Source organism: Callorhinchus milii, unplaced genomic scaffold (assembly GCF_018977255.1).
Source record: "Callorhinchus milii isolate IMCB2004 unplaced genomic scaffold, IMCB_Cmil_1.0 Scaffold12, whole genome shotgun sequence".
NCBI lineage: Eukaryota > Metazoa > Chordata > Chondrichthyes > Chimaeriformes > Callorhinchidae > Callorhinchus > Callorhinchus milii.
Window position 1 is genome coordinate 11,734,020 of NW_024704753.1, and position 23,019 is coordinate 11,757,038.

Here is a 23,019-nt window from a genome sequence, read left to right on the forward strand (position 1 = left end):
GATAGATTGTCAGAATGGAATGCGCACTCTCTCCCTGGAGGGACACATCCTGGTTACCCAATTCTGGAAAGTGTTAGATGCAGGTTAGGTACCTTATAAGTTAGGTAAGATGAGGTATCACCACTAATATAACACTATATAGAGGTATGTCTGATATTCCTAATATCATACTATGAATGTATGAAGAGGTGACGCTGATGTGAAAGGCATTGTACCGAATATAATCATTATTATTAATATCTGGTCTGTTTAATTCAGGAAATCATAGAAATCCACCTGTAAGAGTTGGCTGTTTGGAAGCTGATTGTGACTCAAGATTGGTGTTGAGATGGGGCAGCAAGACATGATGTGGAGGTTCCTCTTAATCCTCACCGCTTCCAGCACCATTCACACCAGCACCTTCACGCCTGTAAGATACCCGGAGTTGGATTTGGAGCTCCCTCAGCACTGGGGTGTGGAGCCGATTGACACAGCCATTGATTTCAGTGGAGAAGATGACGACGAGACAGGCCAGCAGAAGGACCCAGATGATGAGGGAGAGATTCTTATGTCAGAACAGTTTATATTGAGGAATGCATCAAGCTCTCCATTCATCACTACACAGCTCAGCCATCCTGTGGTTGGTCTCCCCAGTAAAGCTCAAGCAGACGAAATGCTGACCATCAATACTTTTCCCCAAAGTTCTCTAGTAGATCCTCCAAGTCACAAGCTCACCACTCAAAGGACTGAGCGTCCCACTCCCTGGCCCGTAGTCCTTCTTGAAGGCGTGGCTCCCGCTTTCACTCCTAACAATGCCATTGCTCAACAGCACCCTCTGTCCACCAGTGTCCACATGCAGGAAGAGGCTCCGACTAATGTCCAGCCTCCATCATTTACCAGGTCCCACCTCATGGTTAACGAGGGGAGCCGGGACATCTCCATGGCAACCTTCAGGCCAGTACAAACCGCAGTACTGTTGGTCGCAAAATCAGGGTCTCCTCCAATCACAACAGACCAGTCGCTCGTGGTCGGCCAATCCAGTAGCTTTCATCCTCCCGGGAAGATTGGTCCACTTGGTGTCACAGTTTCTATGGCGACTGTTAGCCACCATCAACCCCAGCGTGATATTATGGAGCTGGTGGTACATTCTGGCTCGCAACAAATCAACACTGTTGGTAATGAGAGCAAGAAGGGTGGGGTTACACCACAACCTCCCAAGTCTCCATTGAGTGATGTTAGCAGATACTTATCCTCCCATCAAAGCACTCATTCCTACATCTCCCCAGAGAGTGGCTACGACATTCACACCTACCCTGCTGACAACGCCACCCTTACCATACAGCTCCTGCACAAATACACACTGGTCAATGATCGAACACCGGACCAACGTGGGACATGGGGCTCTTTCCCCACTGAGATGGTATCCATCTCACCAACAGCAAGGATGCAGCATTTAACCATGAAAGGCGGCAGGCGGGAAGTGACCGATACGGCTAAAGTAGGAAGCTCAACTTATTTCTCGGCAATTGGTGCTCAGAGACAAACATCTACGCCAGTTTACTCACTGCCTACATCCACTGGGAAAGTGAGAGGACAGGACACAACCAATGGCCTGTCCCTGGGAATGACGTGGACCCAGCCCACAGCGCCTGCCGTGTGGCTGACGACAAAAGGGTCAAATAAACCCAACGGCTTTGTGACTGAAAGACCTTTGACCGAGGAAAGGAAAGGAACATCCAGTACTCTGAGACCAGAGGAGACCACAACAACCAATCGGCCATTAACGGTCAATATGGAGACAATAAAGGGTCCTGCAGACAATGGAGGTGAGGTTTCCCCAGCTTTGACAAGGGAGCTGGTAACAGGACACATGTCACTCTTAAGTAAACTTGAAAATACCTAGACCATGAGCTCAAAGGCAAATGGGACTTGAACCACAACTTTCTGATCCAGAGGTGAGAGCGAATGAGCCAGGTTGAGACCAGAGTGGATGGATGGGCAGGAAGGGAAGGGTTATAATGCAAAGATGCTTCTGCTTCTTCTTATAATGTTGCAGGGTTTTAAGCATTATTCATTCCATTCTTGAGTTGAAGCAGCAGACCTTCAACGTTCTGGAATGTAACTATTAAAACAGTAAACAGAAGCCATTTAGGGTTTATAATTAATAATAATAATCCTTACATTTGAAATAGAACCTTATCACATTGTTGAGACGTCTCAAAGCGCTTTACAGAATATACTAAAGTGAATTGACTGTATATTTTGTGGGCGAAATGCGGCAGCCAATTGCGCACAGCAATGTCTCACAATTGAATTGATCAATTTATGGATTGAATTGAATCCAGGTTACTTGCTTGTGAGGTGAGTGCTCTAACTACTGAGCTACAGGACTCCAGTTAGAGAAGAAGCCAGTTAGGGTTTCTGTATCTGGCTGTAAATGTGGGGGTTTTATATCTGGCTGTAATCTGTTTTTTCACCTGTGTGGTTACCGCAGGTGTTACCCAGGCCTCCGAAGGGACTGCCACTTCTAGGATAGTGGCTGCTACCGGGAAACCTGGGATCCATCACACAACCATGGCAACAATAACACCCAGCCGACAGCCAGGTGAGGACCTGATTCTCAAATATGTTTGTGCTAATCTGTAGATCTGAAGCTTTTGCCATTTTGAGGGTCAAACCGTGAAATATGACAAAGGATTTTAGTTTCCTCAGGGCACTGTTTCCTATTGTTTGGAACCTGTTATATTGTATATATATATATATAGATTATATTGGTTTCAATAATCCTATCTGCATTTGGCAATTTATGACTTTCAAGCTTGACCTTTTATCTCAACCTGAGATGTTATAACATTATAGGAACAATTTCAAGAGCAATCCCTCATTATTATTATTATTATTTGAGTCTCTTGTTGGAATCGAGTCAGTCCTCTGTGAACCTTGCCACTGACTGTCTCACCTGCCGACCAACCAGCTCCAGTGAATCATCAGAAAGGAAGTGGAAGATTACCAAAATTAAAAAAGTTAATAATTGACAGCCAACATGGGTTCAGAAAGGGTAGGTCTTGTCTGACCAATCTTAGACCTTTTATGAAGAGGTGACTGCACAGGTTGACTATGAGAAGCCATAAGATATAGTATATCTAGACTTCCAACAGGAGTTTGACAAAGTATCACATGAAAGACTCCTCCACAAGCTGTGGTCAGAGGTATCAAGAGCAAAGCACAGACGTGGATTCAGAATTAGCTGAAGGGAAGGAAGCAGAAGTCACAATGGGGAGGTATTAAGCTGGTGTCTCAAGCGTCTGTACTGTAAGCCCTCCTGTTCCTCATATATATTAATGACCTGGATTTCCAGTGTAAGATAGTCAAAATTGTAGATTATACCAAGTTTGGGAGAACTGTGGAATCAGAGGAGGCAGCAAAAGTCCTATAAAGAGACCTCGATAGGGTTTGCAAAAAGATTATTCTGCAATTTGTTTTCAGCCTTTGAAATCAGGTTAGTGTCCTAGTCCAGTCTGGCACTGTGTGATGTGAGGGTGAGATATACATTTGTAAAAAGCAGCCCACTGTTATAAATAACTTGCTCACATACAGTGTGACATTATAAATAACTAGTGTGTGCTTTCTCTGTAATGTATATCTGGCAAATTCCACATTGTAGTGATCTGAAATGTACTGAAGTGTGAACAGAGAGAGTCGCTGTGTCAGAAATAGAACGTGTTATTTATCTATATATTTACCCATTGATGCTGACCGAATAACGTGCATTTATCCACATCTCTGCTCTCCTGCTCACTGACTGATTACAAGATGGTTACGCTCTGTTTCTGTTCTTCAGATGAGATAATAAACTCAGACCCCATCTGCCTTTTGAGGCAGATGTTAAAAATTCAATAACACTATTGGAAAAGAGAAGGGAGTTTCTCCTAGTGTCTGGTCAACAGTTCTCCAAATCAATTGGTCATTCACGTCACAGCTATTTTTGTGTCTTTGCAGTGTGCATATTAATCTGCATAGTGACTATGCTTGTCAGCATTCATCTGTGAAACACATTAAAACATCTTTGTTTACAGGCATGGTATCAAATTTGATAATTATTTATAAAAAACCTATTTTAGGGGGAAAAATATTTGGTTTCTCCACGGGACGAGACTTCTCTGAGGTCTGGTTTGTGTTGCTATAGCTAAAGGCTGAAAGGTGAAAACTGTCTCCTTGAACGCATCACTGTATAGCACGGTTCAGTGAAACAACTCATGATGGTGTGGTGTTGGTTTAACATTCAGTGATGCTGGATCCTCTCGGCAAAGGTCCAAAGATGGCTAACAATAAACTGAGAAATTTATCCAGTGTAAAGTTCTGAGATGTGAATGTTTCTGTCAAAGATTTTCAGTCCAGTTGTTACCCTATCAGAGATATAAATAGGATGGTGGCTGCGGAAGCCTGTGCTAATAATAGCCATTGACTGCGTTAAAAACTGGACTGAAATCCTAAATTTTGCTGAGGGAGAGAAATCATACCCTTAACCTTGTCTCTGTCTTTCTCAGATAAAATAGAATACAGATTGACATTTATGCAGCGCCTTTAACGTCAGGAAGATGCTTAATGCTCCTTCAGTCAACCTCCTATCCTCTGCCATCCACCCCTCTGATCACACCCCCCCCAGCTCGGGTAAAAATCCTTGACTGCCCATTGCCTTGGGATGTCCTTCCGACATGAAAGGCGATGTACAAATTGTTGTTGTTAACAGTCCTGGCTTGGTACCCGAGCTGGGGGCTGGAGCTGAGTGGAAAGGGGAAAGATAACCAAAAGCCCAGGCAGATGTACATCTTGAAGTGGACCTTTAACAAGACAAGATGAGAAAAGGAGTGAGTCGGAGGGACTCCCAGGATAGTGTTACAAAGAGCAAGGGCAGAAAGCTTGACAGAAAGGCTACCAACCCTCCCTTCTCTTTTCTAATAAAATTGTAGGATTTCTGATGTCTGTCTGAAAAAGCAGACAAGACCTTGGTTTAACATCCAAAGGACGGAACCTCTGACAAAGTGCCACTTGCCCTGGGATGTCAGCTTAGGTTATTGGTTCCCAGCCCTCAACCAGCTGACCCAGAGATGAGTATGCTGGCAACTGATTGAGGGAATGGAGGGACTGGACTATGAAGAGCAATTAGGTAAACTGGACATATTCACGCTAGAGAAAAGAAGGTTGAGGGGCGATATGATTACGGCCTTTAAAATTCTAAAGAGACTAGAAAATGTGATCATGATAAGCTGTTTTATGTACTGAACAGTAGAGCCAAAGGACACAGCCTGCAATTGAAGAGGGTGGGGATAAATTCAGAACAAATCTGCGGAAACACTACTTCAGGAGCGAGTAATGGAACTGGATCTTTAGGGAGACGATGGAAACAGTGTTGATTCATTCAAGTACAAATTAAATTTCTGTTGTGAAATAATATCTCAGGATACAGTCAGTATATGTCCATGTGACTGCTAGGATGGTGGAAGGCGAACTGGATGGACATTAATCTTTATCGCCTAGCAAACTATTATGTTCTTTTGTAACTGAGCCGGGGATGATAGCGACTGAAGTGTCACTTATTGTATCTCTTGCAGGAACCAGTGAGAAAAACGTTAGCACAAAGGGAGCATCCAACAGTTCAGCTGGTGGCAGCAGATCATCTCCAGACTCGGGATACAGATCAGAGTGGAAGCGGATTGTGCCAGTGCATGGCCGGAATCCAGGCCCAACCACTGCCAATCATTCGGGTGAAGATGAATATCGCTCCCGGCCATGTACGTGGGAGGGGAAGTGTGTGTCCAATAGAACCTCCACTGGATGGAATGACATGAAGCGGACGTTGGGCTTTGTCTGGGAGATGCATGTCTATGGAGCAGGGTTGCTCTTTGTTATCCTCATGCTAATATCTGCTATTAATCTGATTGGCTCTTCTATTCTCTACGTTCCAGACCTTGGTTACCTCATGGCAGCTAATGCCCTTTTATTTACATTGGGTCTCTTTAGGCTGTGTTCCTGTTTCTTGACCCATATGGCAGCACCTTCCAAATTTCCTTAACGGCTAGTTTGGTGTTGTACAATATCACGTTCCCTCTTCTCCTCGCCACCCTCGGCATCCTCACCTTGCTGATGCTCAAGATGGGAAGGCTTGAGTTACTGTCTGCAAAGATTCAGAGCCCAGTCTTGTTGACAGTCATCATGGTCATCCACTTGCTGTTGCTAGTAAGTGGAGATCTTCTAATTTTCCTGGTGAACCCTGCAGTGAACATGGTCCTTCATGTCCTCTCAGTTTCGTACGGGGCGCTGCTAATTGCAGCATTTTTTCTAGCATTCCGTAAACTCAAGAAGCGCTCTGAAGCCACCATTGAGCAAATGCAGAAAACTACAATCTGTAATGAAGAAAGCATTGAACTCCAGCATCAGGAAAGGTCATTGAGATGCCTTTTGATTTCCATCAGAATTATGGCCGTCAGTGGTGTCTTTGGGCTGCTTTGCTGTGCACTGCAAGTCTATGCTACTCTGTGGCTGTACGAGATTGTGGGTGAGCGAGGGCTGTTCTACTGGTCTTGGTGGTTCCTTCAGTTCTGGTATCGTAGTTTCGAACTTGCCATGAGCTTTGCCATGAGCTTTGTGGCCTCCTATGCCTTCTGTCAGCCCAATGGGAGGCCTGACCACACCTGCTGGAACAAGATCGTTCAATATTTCCGCCAGTACAGAAAGACCGAGGTGCCTGATTACCCCAACAACTGCTACGATTGGTCAACTGGGACCCAAGAGAGAACCACCAACAATGACATTACCAGGAACCTGATACACAACCCTCCAGAGTGCATGGCTCTCAGATCATTGAAGGAAAGCAATAATGCAAAAACCAAGAGCTTCTACACCAGTGGGTCAATCACCTCTCTGGATTACAGGCCCAGGATACCAGTGCTGGGGCCCAAATCTCACAACATCATGATGGGCCGTTCATTCACCAGCATCTGCATTGAGAAGGAATCCATGATGTCTCTCAATGATTTTGACTTGCGTCCACCCTCCCCTATCAACCTCAGCAGAAGTATAGATGATGCTCTATTCAGAGAACACATTGTTCGAGACAGTCTGTTTAACAGTTCTGGTCTTTATTCCCCAAACTACCTAGCTGTCAAGAACTCCTCCTGTTCCTTGAAAGAGCATATTGATCAGGCTAATGACACGTTAATATCATCGGATTTCAAACGTCGGACGAGCGATCCAGACTTGCTGTACAGCATGGCCAGGTGCAGCTCAATCAGTAATGTCCAGGAGGTTGGGCCTGATCCTTTGACATACAGCCAAGCAGGCAGTAGATTGCAGAGGACAGCTTCGGGCAGTTCCCTGGACACCTTATCCAAGATGTCCCTTGGACTCCATTGGAACCCATGGGCCTGTGACCCGTCCTCAAATGAGAGCGTTCCCCCTGCTGATCCAGCCAGCGAGGACCTCCTCTCGCACAACTCCAGATCACACAATCCTGAAATCAAAGTGGAAGCAGAGGTCCCTGACATTGAGGCACAGAAGAGCTTCATTGAAATAAGAGTGATTGATGACCTCAGTATGTCCAGTGATACGATTGAACTCTAATCCTTGGATCCAACTCTGGTTTCTGGGTTCTAGAGACCAACTCCTTCCACTCAAATAATTGAAATCTGGAAATAACAGAGATAAGGGGAATGAAAGAAGGACACTCCTTGTGGGTGTTAAACCTGACCCAGTCATATCTCTTGTTGGGGAGCAACTCACTCTGCACTTCAGTGTACTCTCACCAGAACAATGTGAGTGTTCCTAGCAGTTCACATCCTTTCTTTTCCATGCATTGGCAATGTACCTCCCAATCCACTACGGAACCACCATCAGATGGTCTTAAAAGAAGAGCTCCTTTGTTAAAGAGGAAGACCTCCTTTGTTTCACTTTGACTGACTGCAATAAGACTCCACTGCACTTTATCTTCTTGAGAATTGAATCAAAACAGCTGGAGAGTTTCTCTATGTAGCTAAGAAGGACTCAGTGGATCTCTGCTTGGCCACCACTCTGTCATATGGTCAACCAAGAATATCTGAACTGGGACCATTGACATCACAATGTATTGAAGAGCCTGGAAATGGAAGATGTCTTGTTATTCAAAGACCATTTTATTTTTCCATTATCTTTTTGACATTATTTGGGTGAAGGAGGATTTGATGCTGAAGGTGTACTCTTTCTGTCACCCAACCCAACTTGACCTCACCCAACCCAACTCCTGCGCAATGGAGGAAGCAAGACCAACTCCTTCTAGTTAATCTGGCTTCTCCCATTGGAAGAGAACGTTGAAAGCAGAATTCTTCACCCATCTCCTGCCAGCTGAATGAAAGAATTAAGAGGCTTCTGCTCAGCAACAGAAGGTGACAAATTTAGTCATAGAAAATTTACTATAACGTACTTCAACTACATACATTAAACTAAAGAAATAAAAAACTCCTGCATAAAGAAATTTAAACCAATATGCAAAACAAAGTCTTGTCAACTATAAATATACCTCCATTTTTCCTAATGGGGTCCAAAATGTGATATTAGTCACTAAAATTATGCATTTCACATGCCATTGTTTCCAAAGTTGTTTGATCCTTGGAGCTTTGAAGCGCCTCAACGACATGATAAAGCGCTTGTATCAAACTCAAGGAATATTATATTATTATTATCCATATTGGATCACTGATGGTGTGTCTGGAGGGGAGCTGAAAGGCTTTGAAATTAGTTCATTTCTGTCCCTGTGAACCTTTCTCATGTTACAGGCAATTGTCAGTAAAATGTGGCTGACGAGAGGTTGGAAAGCAGAGCAGAGCACACACAGGGATAGTTGGAATGCAGGGGACAATCTATCCATTGCCCTGATGGGCACATCTTTGCTTAACTCAACACAGGAACCAGATGCACAGTAATATATTCCCTGTTGTCTGTCCCAGAGACTTGCTTTACTACAAGTTCAGCATTCTGATGGTCTTAACTGGATTCTGAAACACAGCAGGATATTTCACACTTTTGGTAGACTTGTCCATCAAATTTGTTCTAAGTACTGATCTCCGTCCAGTGTTGTTGGGTCTGAGCACCATCCAGTGGTCTGGAACTCCCATTGCACCCTCTGGAGAACCGTAACTTTGAATACACAATGACACTTTTAAAAGATTGGACTGGGTGTACAGTATTTGCATCAGCAATGGATGTATAAGCATGTTGAAGTACTTCAGACTCAAACTGATGTATTTGATGGTTTAAGGAGAGACTATTACAACAGACGAGGTGCTCACAGAGACAGAAAACACTCCGAGAGCTGATCAGCTGCTTCAAGCAAAGACTGAAGTGCAGTACTCCAGCACTTGCATGTGATTATCTAAAACCTGAACTTGGTCAGGCAACTTAACACGAGGATCAACCACACTCCACCTTCTCCACATGTATATAGCCAAAACAATCAACCTTTGTGAGAATCTTATGTTTTCACAATATTTCCAATTGGCAATGGGGAAAACATTTGTGGTATTCCTTAATTAACACTGCTAACTAACTAAAACATTTATTGCATATTTTATCTCACAGTTCACTGCTTGCCTTCAGGAATGTTTGGTGGTCAGGTTTTTGCTTACCTGTGAGGTATGTGTTGTGCGGAGTGTGGCCAGAACACTCAGTGACAGCCGAGACTGGAAGACCCCAGAATGTGCGTTGCGAGGTACTGTTAGTTAGACTCCAGCAGTTACCCCAATGCGCTCTGGGGTTTCCAAGCCTTGGCTCTTGCCAACGTGCATCTAATACTCTCTGGAATTAGTTAACCAGGATGTGTCCCTCCAGGGAGAGTGTGTGTATTCCATTCTAGGCACGGAAATTTCCATGTGTACATGGCAGACAAGGAACTCTCAATCTGGTTTGGATACTCGGAAACATGCTGATGTATTTTCGTGTGCGTCGAGCACCATGCTGACCAAAAAAAGCTCCAACTTAACATCAGTGGAAACTTAGCTTATTAGAATAACACACTAGTTCTGAGGCCCTTATGAAAAATGTTCACTTTGCACAGAGTAAAGACCTACTCACAATCTCTATAACTGGTATTTTTCATTCCATAACCTGAATCCAGCTGGCATTTGTGCAATAAAGATATTGTTTGATATATTTAGATCAAGGCAATGGGAGACTTAAGAAAATCCATGGAGTTTAATACTTTTCATACAGTGTGTGATTAATAGAGTGTGTATATTATTTTCTATAAGTATGTATGTCAGTTTGTGAGAGATGAGTACATGTATAGATGAAGGGGAAAGTGGGTGTAATTATAAAGAGTGCGTGGACTGGGTGTATAAGAGTAATGTGTATAATAATAATAATAATAATAATAATCCTTGCATTTGATATAGCGCTTTTCACGTCGTGAGGACGTCCCAAAGCGCTTTCATAGAACACACTGTAAAGTGAATTGACTGTATATTTGTGGGTGAACGCAGCAGCCAATTGCGCACAGCAATGTCCCACAAATAGTCGTAGATTGAAAATGACCAATTTATTATTGTTTTTGGTTTTGGAGGGATTATTATTAGGCTCTGTGTGGAGTAAGGAAACTTGCCCAAGGTTTCACCCTCTGCCTGGGATTGAATTCAGGTCTCTCGCTTGCAAAGCGAGTGCTCTAACCACTGAGCTACAGGACTCCTTTGTATGATTGTATAAAGGGGATAAGAATATTGTATTCAGTTTTGGGTGCCACATCAGGGGAAAGACGTACTGGCCTTGGAGTGGGTACAGAGTTAACAGCACTTTATTTGGACTGAAGGGGCTAAAATATGAGATTGAGCAAATTTAGGTCACATTCCCTTGATGTGTGAATGAAGGTTGATCTGTTTGAAGTGCTGAAAAAGGATTTGACAAGATAGATGGAGAGAAATTTTTCCTTCAAGTAGGGGAATCCAGAACAAGAGGCGTCATCTTAAAATCAGAGCTGAACCAGTTAAGAGGGAAATCAGAAACAAATCTTCACACAAAGGATGGTGGAAAAGTGGAATTTACTACTCCAAAAGAATTTGACAAAGTGCTATATAATAAACTTGTTAGCAAAATTGAAGCCCATGGGATTAAGGGAACAGAAGCAGCATAGATCCAAAATTGGCCTGGAGACGGAAAGTAGCGGGTAATGGTGAATGGCTGATTTTCAGACTGGAGGGAGGTGTACAGTGGTGTCCCTCAAGGTTCACATTGGGATCACTGCTCTTTTTAATATATATTAATGACCTGGACTTGGATATAGGAGCAACATTTTAAAGTTCACAGATGACACATTACTTGGAAGCATAGTAAACAGTGAAGAGGACAGTAGCAGACTGCAGGAGGACATAGACAGGCTGGTGAAATGGGCAGACAAGTGGCAGATGGAATTTGATGAGGAGAAGTGGGAAGTAATGCATTTTGAGAGGAGGAATGAGGAGAGGCAATATAAGAGAAATGGTACAATTTTAAAGGGGGAACAAAGACCTGGGGGTTCACATACACAAATCTTTGAAGGTGGTAGGGCAAGTTGTCAAAGCTGTTAAAAAAGCTCATGGGATCCTTGTTTTTTTATAAATAGAGGCATAAAAGCAAGGAAGTTATGCTGAACGTTTACAAATCACTGGTTAGGCCTCAGCTGGAGTATTGTGTCCAATTCTGGGGAGAACACTTTGGGAAGGATGTCATGGAGTTGGTGAGGGTCAGAGGAGATTTACAAGAATGATACTGGGGATGAAGGACTATAAATATGTGAAGAAACTAGAGAGGCTGGAAATATTCTCCTTACAGCAGAAAATGTTGAGGGAGATTTTAATTGAGGTGTTCAAAATTATGAGGAGTAGATCGGGAGAAACTTTCTGATGGTGGGTGGGTCGGTAACCAGAGGACACAGATTTAAGGTAATTTGCAAACGAACCAGAGAGATGAGGAGAATTTGTTTTTACTCAGATAGTTGTTGTCTGAACTACCAATTAATCCCACTCCTCCACTCTTACACCATAGTCCTGCAATTTTTTTCATTTTTTAAGTACCTATCCAATTCCCTTTGGAAAGCTATTATTGAATCTGCTTCCAGCAGGACTATGGTGTAAGAGTGGGATCAGTTGGTAGCTCTTTCAAAGAGGCAGCACAGGCACGATGGGCCAAATAGCCTTCTTCTGTGCTGTAAAATTCTATGAATCTATGAAAAGGTTGCAGATGCTAGAAATATTTAAGAGAGATGGATGAATATTTGGTGGGCAGGTATCAGGAAGAGAGTGAAAGAGTGGGGAAATGAGAGTAAGCTACATGTCAATCATGCTCTAATAAAACGTTGAAGAGTGGGCTGAATGGTCTACTCCTGTTCCTGTGTCTGTGTGTTCTTCAACTGAAGACATATATAAAAGTGGTTGTGATGGCTGTGTGTTTATGTGTGTGGGTGAAAGGCATAACTTTGAGGTAACTTTGCCTATGAGATCTTGCCTCCATCAGTGGAGGTTACTGATTCACAGAAGCCCAGTCCTAAATTATTTGGGAGCTTTGTAAGAATTGGGTTTGCATCAGCACCTTTAAATGATAAAGATTGTGGTACTGGTTGTGAACATTTAATGACAGGTTTCCGCTATGACACCGCCATGTCTCCATGGTTAACTTTACTGTTCACTCAACAACAACTTGCATTTATATAGCACCCTTCATGCTGGACGGTATCTTGTGGAGTCCTGTAGCTCAGTGGTTAGAGCACTCGCTTTGCAAGTGAGAGCCCTGAGTTCAATTCCAGGCAGAGGGCGAAACCTTGGGCAAGTTTCCTTACTCCACACTCCTAATAATAATCCCTCCAAAAACCAAAAACAATAATTAAATTGGTCATTTTCAATCTACGACTGTTTGTGGGACATTGCTGTGCGCAATTGGCTGCCGCGTTCGCCCACAAATATACAATCAATTCACTTTACAATGTGTTCTGTGAAGCGCTTTGGGACGTCCTCCCGACATGAAAAGCGCTATATCAAATGCAAGGATTATTATTATTATTGTTGTATTGCTTACTGAGATCCTGGAGCTGAACATTCACTCAGATCAATACTCAAAAGCCATGCTGATTAATCTGAACAACAATTAGCACAAACGACTGGGGTCTATTTCATGGATTGGAAAAATATATTTAATAAGATAAATGTAATAAGTGAACCTTTTATCTGAACGTGATCTAGTTTCCCATAAGTCCTATTGGAATCTGTTGGCCAAAATATATTTTATTTTTTTTAACATAAATTGAGGTCCACAATTTTTATTGCATAAATTATCATAGATGGATTAAGGTTCATCTGTTTTATTTTTGCTCCTGATTGTATCCTCAAAAATGTGGTCTCATGGTGTTCCAAATGGAAATTGAAAATGCCTGTCAGCGTGGGCTAGGGAGTACGCTATACATGGTGGCCAGAAATGTGATATAGCAGTAATGATTGCCCTTCGTATCTGCAGATGGTCATTCACACAGTGTGAACGCCAACGTGCATGAATTTGTTTATAGTGTAGAAGCTGCTGCCCGCACAACGACCACTCCTAGGTAGCGAGCAGTGTAACCTGGTGTCGGGCATGTCTGAGAAGACCAGACCACTTGCTTACCGCATTGGCAGAAACCATTACCCCTAGAAAGTGATCTATCAATGGACTAACATCCAGGTTCCTACTTACTGCTTGTTGAACAGAGGCATTTGGAGAAAGGAAACTTGCTTAAGGTTCGCCAATCAAACCCGGGTCCTCTCACTTGCAAGGTGAGTACACTAACCACTAAGCTACAGAACTCCTAAGATAGAGCAGTACACTGTACATGGATGCCAGAATGGGCAGAGGGATACTTTGAGCCAGTCTGGGCTTGAGCGTTAGTAATTAAGGACATTCACCTAGAAAGGATTACTTTGCGTAAGTAGACCAGTATAAATGGCAAGCTCTGCAGTTGATGGTCAGACTCCAGCAGTTACCTCAATGCTCGCTCTGGGGTCCCTAAGCCTTCACTCTTGTCTCTAATGCTTTTCGGAGTTAGATAAGCAGGATGAGTCCCTCCAGGGAGAGAGTGCACATTCCATTCTAATAAATATCTCAGGAATTTCCATGTAAAGGTGGGATGCCTGGAATTCTGTTTGATTGGGATACTCTTAAGCAATGTGATGGGTCGCCGCCTGTGTCAGCCACACGGCTGACCAGAAAAAATACCAGGATAAATTAAATGGAATGAATGCATTGCCAATGATATTTCTGTATAGTACATTTTGCACAGCTAAAGCACTATAATTATTCAAGATTCACTTTAATCTCTCAGCTGCTTCTCATGTTATTTTACAGCAGATACACAAGCAAACAAAATATACATTTTTTATGTTTTGTCGATATAATAAACCAAATATTTCTTTTCTCTGGCCTGGGTGTCCCTGCTGCTTCCTGCTCGCTCTGTCTGTCTGTGTGTATGTCTCTGTGTGTGTATGTCTGTCTGTGTGTGTCTGACTTGTGTGTCTGTCTGTCTCTGTCTGTCTGTGTGCGTGTGTGTCTGTATGTCTGTGTGTGTCTGTCTGTCTGTGTGTGTCTGTCTGTCTGTCTGTCTGTCTGTGTGTCTGTCTGTCTGTCTGTGTGTCTGTCTGTCTGTGTGTGTCTGTCTGTGTGTGTCTGTCTGTCTGTGTCTGTCTGTCTGTGTCTGTCTGTCTGTGTGTCTGTCTGTCTGTCTGTCTGTGTGTCTGTGTCTGTCTGTCTGTGTCTGTCTGTCTGTCTGTCTGTCTGTGTCTGTCTGTCTGTCTGTCTGTGTGTCTGTGTGTGTGTCTGTGGCTCTGATCTGTGTCTCCCCCTAATGTCACTCTCAGTGTCACTTTCCCTGTCTCCCAGACAGCGGCACATCACGTGGCACAACACAGTGAGTACCAAACCTTCCCCCAAACTCCGCAAACCTTCCCCCAAACTCGGCACAAAGTGTCCTTCAAACTGCATTTTGGAGGCGGATCGCTGAGGATTCCGCACCTCAGCCGATGGTTTTCCTCCTGACTGACCCCTGCACTGCATCCTCAGTGAGTGCGGGGGGGGGGGGGGGGAGTGCGGGGGGTGCGGAGGGTGCGGGGGGGGGGGGAGTGCGGGGGGGGGGAGTGCGGGGGGTGCGGGGGGGGGGGAGTGCGGGGGGTGCGGGGGGGGGGAGTGCGGGGGGTGCGGGGGGGGGGAGTGCGGGGGTGCGGAGGGTGCGGGGGGGAGTGCGGGGGGGGGAGTGCGGAGGTGCGGGGGGGGGGGGGGGTGCGGGGGGGGGGGGGGGGAGTGCGGGAGCGGCTTCAGGGCTGTGATTTACGGGTCTGTTTGGAGCGCGTTTTATTATAGGAAAAATCAATTGAGAAATGTGGCGTCAGATTCGGCTTTGGCTCATTTGAAACCCACTGCCCCCACACCCCCCACTGCCCCCCACCCCCCCCCCACTGCCCCCCACCCCCCACACCCCCCCACTGCCCCACCCCCCCCCCCACCGCCCCCCCCCCCCCCCCCCCCCCCCCACACCCCCCCCACCTGCCCCCACACCCCCCCCACGCCCCCACCCCCCCCACCGCCCCCCACACCCCCCCCCCACCGCCCCCCACACCCCCCCACACTGCCCCCCACACCCCCCCCCACGCCCCCCCCCCCCCCCCCCCCCCACCCCCCCGCCCCCCACTGCCCCCCCACACGCCCCCCCACCCCCCCCCCCACTGCCCCCCCCCCCCACTGCCCCCCCCCCACCCCCCACTACTGCCCCCCCCCCACTGCCTCCCCCCCCCACTGCCTCCCCCCCCCCACTGCCTCCCCCCCCCACTGCCCTCCCCCCCCCACTGCCTCCCCCCCCCACTGCCTCCCCCCCCACCCACTACTGCCCCCCCCCCACTACTGCCCCCCCCCCCCCACTACTGCCCCCCCCCACTACTGCCCCCCCCCACTACTGCCCCCCCCCCCAGGCACTGGGGCAGGAGTCATCCCATTCAGCTCCCATTAACCCTGCAAGCGAGAGTCCTAACAGGTAGGGTGGTCCTAGTTGGACAAGTAGCGGAAAAACTTGTCAGGCAGTACTATCAATGGCAAGCTATGCAGATTTAGCTGCTTAGACTCCAGCAGTCACTCCAACATACACTCTGGGGGGCCCGAAGCCTTGGCTCTTTCCAATCTGCACCTAATGCTTTCCGGAGTTAGGTAAGCAGTATGTGTCGCTCCAGGGAGAGAGTGCATTCCATTCCAACGACCTATCTCTGAGATTTCCATGTGTAGGTGGGATGCATAGAATTCTCAGCTTGGCTTGGTTACTCTTAAGCCTGGTGATAGGTTTCCGCGTGTGTCAGACAACTGCCTGACTAAAAAAAATCTCTACAGATTTTTTGAGACTCAGAAATGTCTGGATATAAAATATCTATTGTTACAAAATGTATTGTAAGGGGAGGATTAGGGTTTATCTAGTTATTTCAAGTAGCTGACTCTTCGCTCCACTACGTGGCGATGCATTTCACTACAGCGTTGCTTGAAGCTCCAGTGCCCCCATACTGCTAAACCAGCCACATCTCCATCTGTGATCTTTGTACAAGTGAGTGAAACCCTACCCAGCTATAATTAAGGACCTCGGGTCAGGAGGAGCCTATTCCATCCACTGAGCCTGCTCTGCCAGTTTATTAGAACATAGCAGACTTTCAGTCTTAAAAGGAGACCTCTCAAAGGAGAGGTGTGTAACATTTTAAATGGGATTAAAAAAGTAAACCCAGATCAATAATAATAATAATATTTTAAGGTGCACCAGGGCAGTAGAACAGGAGGACACAGGTTAGATTTGTAAAGGGTAATTTCAGGACACACACCAGGAAGTTTTCCTTTACCCAGAAGAGAATTTACAAATGGAACAGATTATCAGGAGGATAGTTGAGGCCAGGACAATGGGACTCATTAAAAAAAAGCAGCTTGTTGTTGTGCTAGGAGAATGGTAGGATGAGTGTTCAGAAGACATAAGAAATAGAAACAGGAGTAGGTCATTCGGCCCCTCGAGCCTGCCCCCCCATTTAATAAGATCATGACTGATCTTCTAACCTAATTCCATTTACCTGCCCTAACCCCATATCCCTTAATCCCTTTAGTTTTTAAAAATCTACGATCTCAGTCTTGAATATGTTCAAGGACTGAGCACCCACAGCCTTCTGGGGTAGAGAATTCCATAAATTCACTGCCCTCTGAGTGAAGAAATGTTTTTCAGTTCTAAAAGGCTGACCTTTAATCCTGAGACTATGACCCCTAGTTTTAGATTCTCCAACCAGGGGAAACTGTCTCACACTATCTACTCTGTCAAGACGCTTAAGAATCTTATAGATTTCTATAAGATCACCTCTAATTCTATATTCTAAAGAATATAGACCTAGTCTACTCAACCTCTCCTTGTAGGTCAACTCCCTCATCCCAGGAACCAACCTAGTGAACCTACGTTGCCTCCCTTCTAAATGAGTATATCCTTTCTTAGAGAAGGAGACCAAAACTGCACACAATATTCCAGGTGCGGTTTCACCAAGGCCCTATACAATTGCAGTAAGACTTCCCTACTCTTGTACTCTAACCCCTGGGCCGAAGGGCTTTCTTTATCCAAATTAATCTTGTGATATTGTGAAATTTGATTCCTTTTCCCTGCCTTTGCTCCATATCCTTTAAATAGCTTTACTTCTCAAGTATATATTGATCTCCATTTTAAAACCTGTCAATTGAATTAGAGTGAATTGGATGGAATTTTGAAGATGAAGAGGATGGGGTTGCAGGAAGATAGGGAGAGATGGGTTTTGAAAGAGTCACTCCTACAGCAAGGCTCCAGATAGAGCGTGCTTCTCTTCATTGGGTTATGGAGTAAAATAATCACTTTGCACACAGGTTTTGGAGGGATCCCTGCTCCCATATCAGCACAATCCAAGAACAAAGAGCCCAGACAATGTCATTTCCGAATCAAAGTAGGAGTGTGGGTAAGTTGGAGACATCATACCAGGAAAATCAGATGTGAAACTCAGTTTAGATGCTTTAACCCTCCCTCCCCCACCTCCTTCAAGGCCTATCTCAGTACCATCCTCTTTGACCATACCTTCGGTCACCCTCCTACCCCTACAATCCCTGCCCTCCATCCCTCCTGTTTCTAACCCCCAGCTCAGGTGCAAATCTCTAACTGTCCAGTGCCTTGGGACATCCTCCCGACGAGGCATTGAAAGGCACTATACAAATGTAATTTGTTGTTTAGCATATCTGTATTTTCACTCTCAGCCATCCTTCAGATGAGACATTATACTAAGGTTGTGTCTGCCCTTTCAGGTAGAAGTTAAAGATCCCATGGCACTACTCAAAAATAGGGAATTTCTCCTGGTGTTGAGATTGACAATCCCTCAGATAAAATTGGTCATCATTTAATGGCTATTTGTGGGACATTGCTCCCTGCAAATTGGCTCCTACAAAATACAGCCATTACACCTTACAGTATAACTTATGAAGCTCCTTGAAACATTTTGCTGATGTGAAAGGCACTATATCAAATGCAAAGATTATTATTATAATTTCAACGTCTCACCTATATTTTACATCTTTGGTTTGAAATTGGAAACTTTGCTGTCTTCCTCCTATGCGCTGAATAATTTGTTGAATAAGCTTCTCCCCCATCCCCCCAGGATGCTAAACCACCCACCTCTCCCCCTTAGAAAGTGAGAGCCCCCTCCCCCTAACTGAAGCTGTAGATCTGCAACAATGAAAAGTCATTCACTCTGAGTATTGCAGCATTGTCTCCAACACTAACTGTGGCAGACACTTTGAGAGTTAATACTGATGCAGTCTAACTGTGTTTAACCTTTCCCCAAGTTTTAATTAGGCCGTTGAAGGAAATTTCCCAAATGTCTTTTTTTTCCTTTAACCAGGACAAAAATCATTGCAGTGCTCCCCAGTGGGCAGGAGCAGCAGAGCCCGTGTTGCCCAGCGCATCTTCACTGTCACACCCTTGTTCCTGCCCAAAGTGAGCCAGGCCACCGTGCCGCTCTCTGTCAGCCAGGTACACAGCTGCCCAAGAGCCTGAAACGGTGAAGATGAGTTAATTGGAGGGTTGGGTGTGAGGAGAGGAGGCCGGATGCCAGGAATGTTCAAACTGGGAAAGAGTCATCTGGAGAAGGATCTTATTGAAGTATTCTCTATCCTAAATAACTTACTGTCTGCTCAAAGCATCAATCACAAGGGCATTACAGGAGGCAGCGAGGGGAGACGTTGAAATTTACACAGAGGGAGAATTTTTGCCGGGAAAGGGGTGGAGGCAGCTGATGGGGTCATGTGAAGAGGGAGCTGGATGTAGTTTTGGTGTGGAATGGGATTGAGGGGCATGTGTGATGGGGTAAAATTGGATTTCAACCTTGCTGACAAGGGATCTGAGCCTTGCTCATTAAGGATTGGTCAGTGTGTGGGACGTCCTCCCGATGTGAAAGGCGCTATACAAATGTAATCTTGTTGTTGTTGTTGTGTGTACACGGTGACTGGTCAGTATGTACATGATGGTTGTGCTTACAGGGTGATTGATCAGTGTGTACTTGTTGATGGTGTGCACATGGTGACTGGTCAGTAAGTACACGGTAATTGTGTGTACATGATGACTGGTTAGTGTGTACATGGTGATTGTGTGTACACGGTGACTGGTCAGTGAGTACATGGTGATTGTGTGTACACGGTGACTGGTTAGTGTGCACATGGTGATTGCGTGTACAAGGTGGCTGGTCAGTGAGTATAGCAGTAGCTGATCTGTGATTTCTGTTACAGTGCGGCCCACATATTAATCCTCTACACCCACCTGGTGTAAAGCGACGAACAGTCAGTCTGGAAACCCTCTCAGCTCATCATCACAACCAGCAGAGAGTCACGGTGATGCAGCAGAAAGAGTATAACAGGTAGGGAAGGTGCCACATAGTGGGATTTCAACCTTGCAAAGTAGATCGGAGACAAACAGGAATGGGATTAGAGTAGAGAGCTCCAGGAGCTGGGGGTGGGGTCAGACACATTGGGGATAGAGCAGAGAATGGGATTCCAGTAGAGAATTCCAGTGAGGGAGCGAGCACCAGCACAGACATGATGAAGAGAGAGCAGGGGAATGGGATTATAGTAGAGACCTCCAGTGGAGGTCTAAAAGGACTGATATCAGACACAAGCTTCACTGTTGTTTTATTGTGTAGGTATCACCAGGGATGGCAACGGCCATTTTATGGGTCTGTGGCCGAGAAGGAGGAATATAGGTAAGAGAACAGGCTCATTGTGCAGGCTCTGCACTGAGATGGTCTACACAAGTAAGTATGAGCAGGTGTGTGTCTGTGCGTGTGCACATAAATGTCAGTGATCAGATAAGTGTAAGTATGTACTGGTGAACAGGTGAGTTTGAGTGTGTACAGGTGAGTGTGCTTTGTGCTGGTGAGTGTGTAGGTGACTACATGCATGTGAGTGTCCGTTTGTGCAGGTGAGTGTCCATTTGTGCAGATGAGTGTCCGTGTGTGCAGGTGAGTGTTGGTTCAGTCTCCAGTTGCAGTCTGAAGCTTCACCGAGTCCAGTGACTAAAAAAACTCACATTTTTCCCCATCAATTGTGTTTACAAGCAAAAACAGCCAAGATATTCATAACAAGCTCCCACAACTAACTATATAGTGAATGATCAATTAAGAATTATTGGCCAGGACACTGGGAGTAACTCCCTTTCTCTTTCCTAATAATGTCGTTGGATCTTTAATGTTTTTTAATGTTTAATCTGAAACATTGTTGGAGTGTCAGTCTTGACTGGAGCGTCAAATCCCAGCGAGGGGCTTGAACCCACAACCTACTGACTCAGAATCGAGAGCATTCCTGACTGAGCCGACACTGATCTGATGGAATCTCTCTCTCTCTGGGTTGCCAGGTACGAGATCCGTCAGCTGCTGAAATGGCAGATGAGCCAGCGCTGGGAGGGGCAGCGCCATGCCCTGATCGATCGTATCCGGGAGGGAGAAGCCGCCAGCGAGGCACAGAGGCAGGAGCTCCTGCGGGACCGCGAGAAGCAGGTCATCCGCGCACGCTTCCTCCAGGCATTCCGGGACGAGAACAAGAGGGTGAGACACGCCGTGAAGAGGCTTTTCAACACACCACAGGGCTCCATAAGCATTGGTTCTTGCCAACCTGCACCAATTATTTTCTGGGATAAGTTTAATGAGTGGATGGCTCGGTCAGTGAGATGGAATGTATGTTCCATTCCAAACAAAGGGAAATTTCCATGCACATGTGGAGCTCTCAGTCAACAGTTTAGGTTTGGATGTGAAACACAGTGATGGGTTTCCGCTGGCATGAGATAATCACATCAAAAGTCAGTCAGTGTCCCTCTGTCCACGTCCCTCTGTTAATCAGTGTCTGTCAGTCAGTGTCTCTCTGTCCATTTTTTTGGTCAACCGGGTATCTTGACACATGTGGAAACCCATCACCTTGCTTAAGAGTATCCAAACATGTCACCTTGGAACCAGTTTGTCTCCGAGGAGATTCTGCTTTATCTCCCCCGAACAAAGAGGATATTCACTAGTTGGTCATTTGACATATGACAGGCGCAGGTTTGAGCCCTCACTAGGTGGATAGTAGGTACCAGAAACTCCTTGTGAGCTTCCCGGTGGGCAACTCAGCTTAGCGTGAAATGTGCAACAGCATTGCCACTGTTTTCCTGTGCACAGCTGTTCTGCTAAATGTAGAAGTGTTTCACAGTTTGACAGGAAGTGGCCATCTATTTCTCGGTGGAGCTGAGCTCAGCCCTTATCCATGCAGTAAAATCAATGTGTATGGGAAAAGAATAAGGAGTGGACGTAATGTAGCCTTAAGAATAAAACATTCACTGGAATAGAGAAGTAAAGGGAATTGCAGGCAGAAACGTAAATGACTCCAGTTGGTGCAGTGGGTACAAAGAGCGACTAAGGGCAAATGGGATTTCAAAATAAGGATATCAAATATTAAAAAGCTTACCCTTTCTCTGTAATTAGATAAGCATGTGCAGAGGAAGGGAGTGCGAGGACAAGCTGCGAATTGGGATGGATGGCTTCATTAGAGAACAAACACCAACATTAATACAGTGGGTGAAATGGCCTCTTCCTGTGTAGTAGTGCCTGTATTCTGTCTCCTGTATCCAAACTCTCGGATACAATAATTGCTGGAATATTTAATTATCTCACCTTGCCAGCCTTCTTTCCTAGTTAGTGCAGAGCATAGTGATGGCCCACATTCCCTGAGGGGCTTCATATACATAGCGCTCACACACAGGCTGTTGTTTCTGCAGATTATCCAAGCCGACTCTTTCAGCACCATGGAGCTCAGAGTGCTGCCGGTGGCTGACTGTCAGAGAGAGAGGCCTGAGCCACAGCTCAGCTGACTATGTACTGGGTGAACAAGGTCTTTTGTCTAAGGCTCTCTTTGTGTCTCACTCTCTCCCCTCAGTTGATGGAAATTCAGTGGAAGGAGAAGAAGTTAGCGAAGTCCCTGGACTCGCTGAGAGAACGTGAGCTGCTTCAGTATAACCCCATCAACTGGAGCTGCACACTCAAGTAGGCCTCAGGCCCACCACCAGTCTTCTATCATCTTTCGCTCAGCAGATAGGAACCCGGGAGCTGGTGATGGTGTTTTATTTATATCAATAATAATCTTTGTTTGATTCAGCGCCTAAAAGGTTGAAACATCTCAAAGCGCTTTGCAAGGAATTGCTGTCAAATGTAGTGACTGTGTATTTGTAGGCAAATGTAGCAGCCAATTTGTACACAGCAACAATTTGTCCCACAAATAGCCATGAATAAATGACCAATTTTCTCTGGGAGTCAGGACATTGGGAGAGACTCCCTTCTCTTTTCAAGTCATGAAATGCACATCTGAACAAACACGACCTCGGTTTAAGTTCTCATTCAAAGATGGCATCTTCCAACAAAACAGCTCTCCTGAAAGCTGCAATGGAGTTTCAGCCTACACTGTGAGCTCAAAGTCTCAAGAAGAGGCTTGATC

General features: G+C 45.4%; 2 protein-coding genes across 3 annotated transcripts; both read left to right on the top strand.

Moving 5' to 3' along the window:
- Positions 1–328: 328 nt before the first annotated feature.
- On the top strand, positions 329–10,371 carry LOC103176787. The gene is made up of 4 exons (XM_042339694.1): positions 329–1,805; positions 2,474–2,584; positions 5,592–6,050; positions 6,257–10,371. Exons 1-4 carry the CDS (start codon positions 329–331, stop codon positions 7,597–7,599), a joined length of 3,390 nt encoding a protein of 1,129 aa, XP_042195628.1. The 3' UTR covers positions 7,600–10,371.
- Positions 10,372–14,819: 4,448 nt separating this feature from the next.
- Positions 14,820–22,703, top strand: LOC103176613. 2 transcript variants are annotated; one of them, XM_007890262.2, is made up of 7 exons: positions 14,820–14,902; positions 17,890–17,978; positions 18,912–19,042; positions 19,795–19,922; positions 20,205–20,264; positions 20,915–21,104; positions 22,465–22,703. In XM_007890262.2, exons 2-7 carry the CDS (start codon positions 17,948–17,950, stop codon positions 22,573–22,575), a joined length of 651 nt encoding a protein of 216 aa, XP_007888453.1. In that variant the 5' UTR covers positions 14,820–14,902; positions 17,890–17,947; the 3' UTR covers positions 22,576–22,703. The 2 variants fall into 2 exon arrangements, with proteins under 2 accessions (XP_007888453.1, XP_042195600.1); XM_042339666.1 differs by lacking the exon at positions 14,820–14,902 and adding an exon at positions 14,917–15,053.
- Positions 22,704–23,019: the final 316 nt, after the last annotated feature.

What these genes read in the sequence shown, in the direction of transcription:
- LOC103176787 (XM_042339694.1), top strand. Translation starts at nt 329, where the DNA reads ATGGGGCAGCAAGACATGATGTGGAGGTTCCTCTTAATCCTCACCGCT. An exon ending in GGGTCCTGCAGACAATGGAG is followed by an intron (nt 1,806 to 2,473) that starts GTGAGGTTTCCC and finishes TGGTTACCGCAG; the next exon opens with GTGTTACCCAGGCCTCCGAA. An exon ending in AACACCCAGCCGACAGCCAG is followed by an intron (nt 2,585 to 5,591) that starts GTGAGGACCTGA and finishes TATCTCTTGCAG; the next exon opens with GAACCAGTGAGAAAAACGTT.
- LOC103176613 (XM_007890262.2), top strand. Translation starts at nt 17,948, where the DNA reads ATGTCATTTCCGAATCAAAGTAGGAGTGTGG. An exon ending in CAGCAGAAAGAGTATAACAG is followed by an intron (nt 19,923 to 20,204) that starts GTAGGGAAGGTG and finishes TTTATTGTGTAG; the next exon opens with GTATCACCAGGGATGGCAAC. An exon ending in TCCGGGACGAGAACAAGAGG is followed by an intron (nt 21,105 to 22,464) that starts GTGAGACACGCC and finishes CTCTCCCCTCAG; the next exon opens with TTGATGGAAATTCAGTGGAA.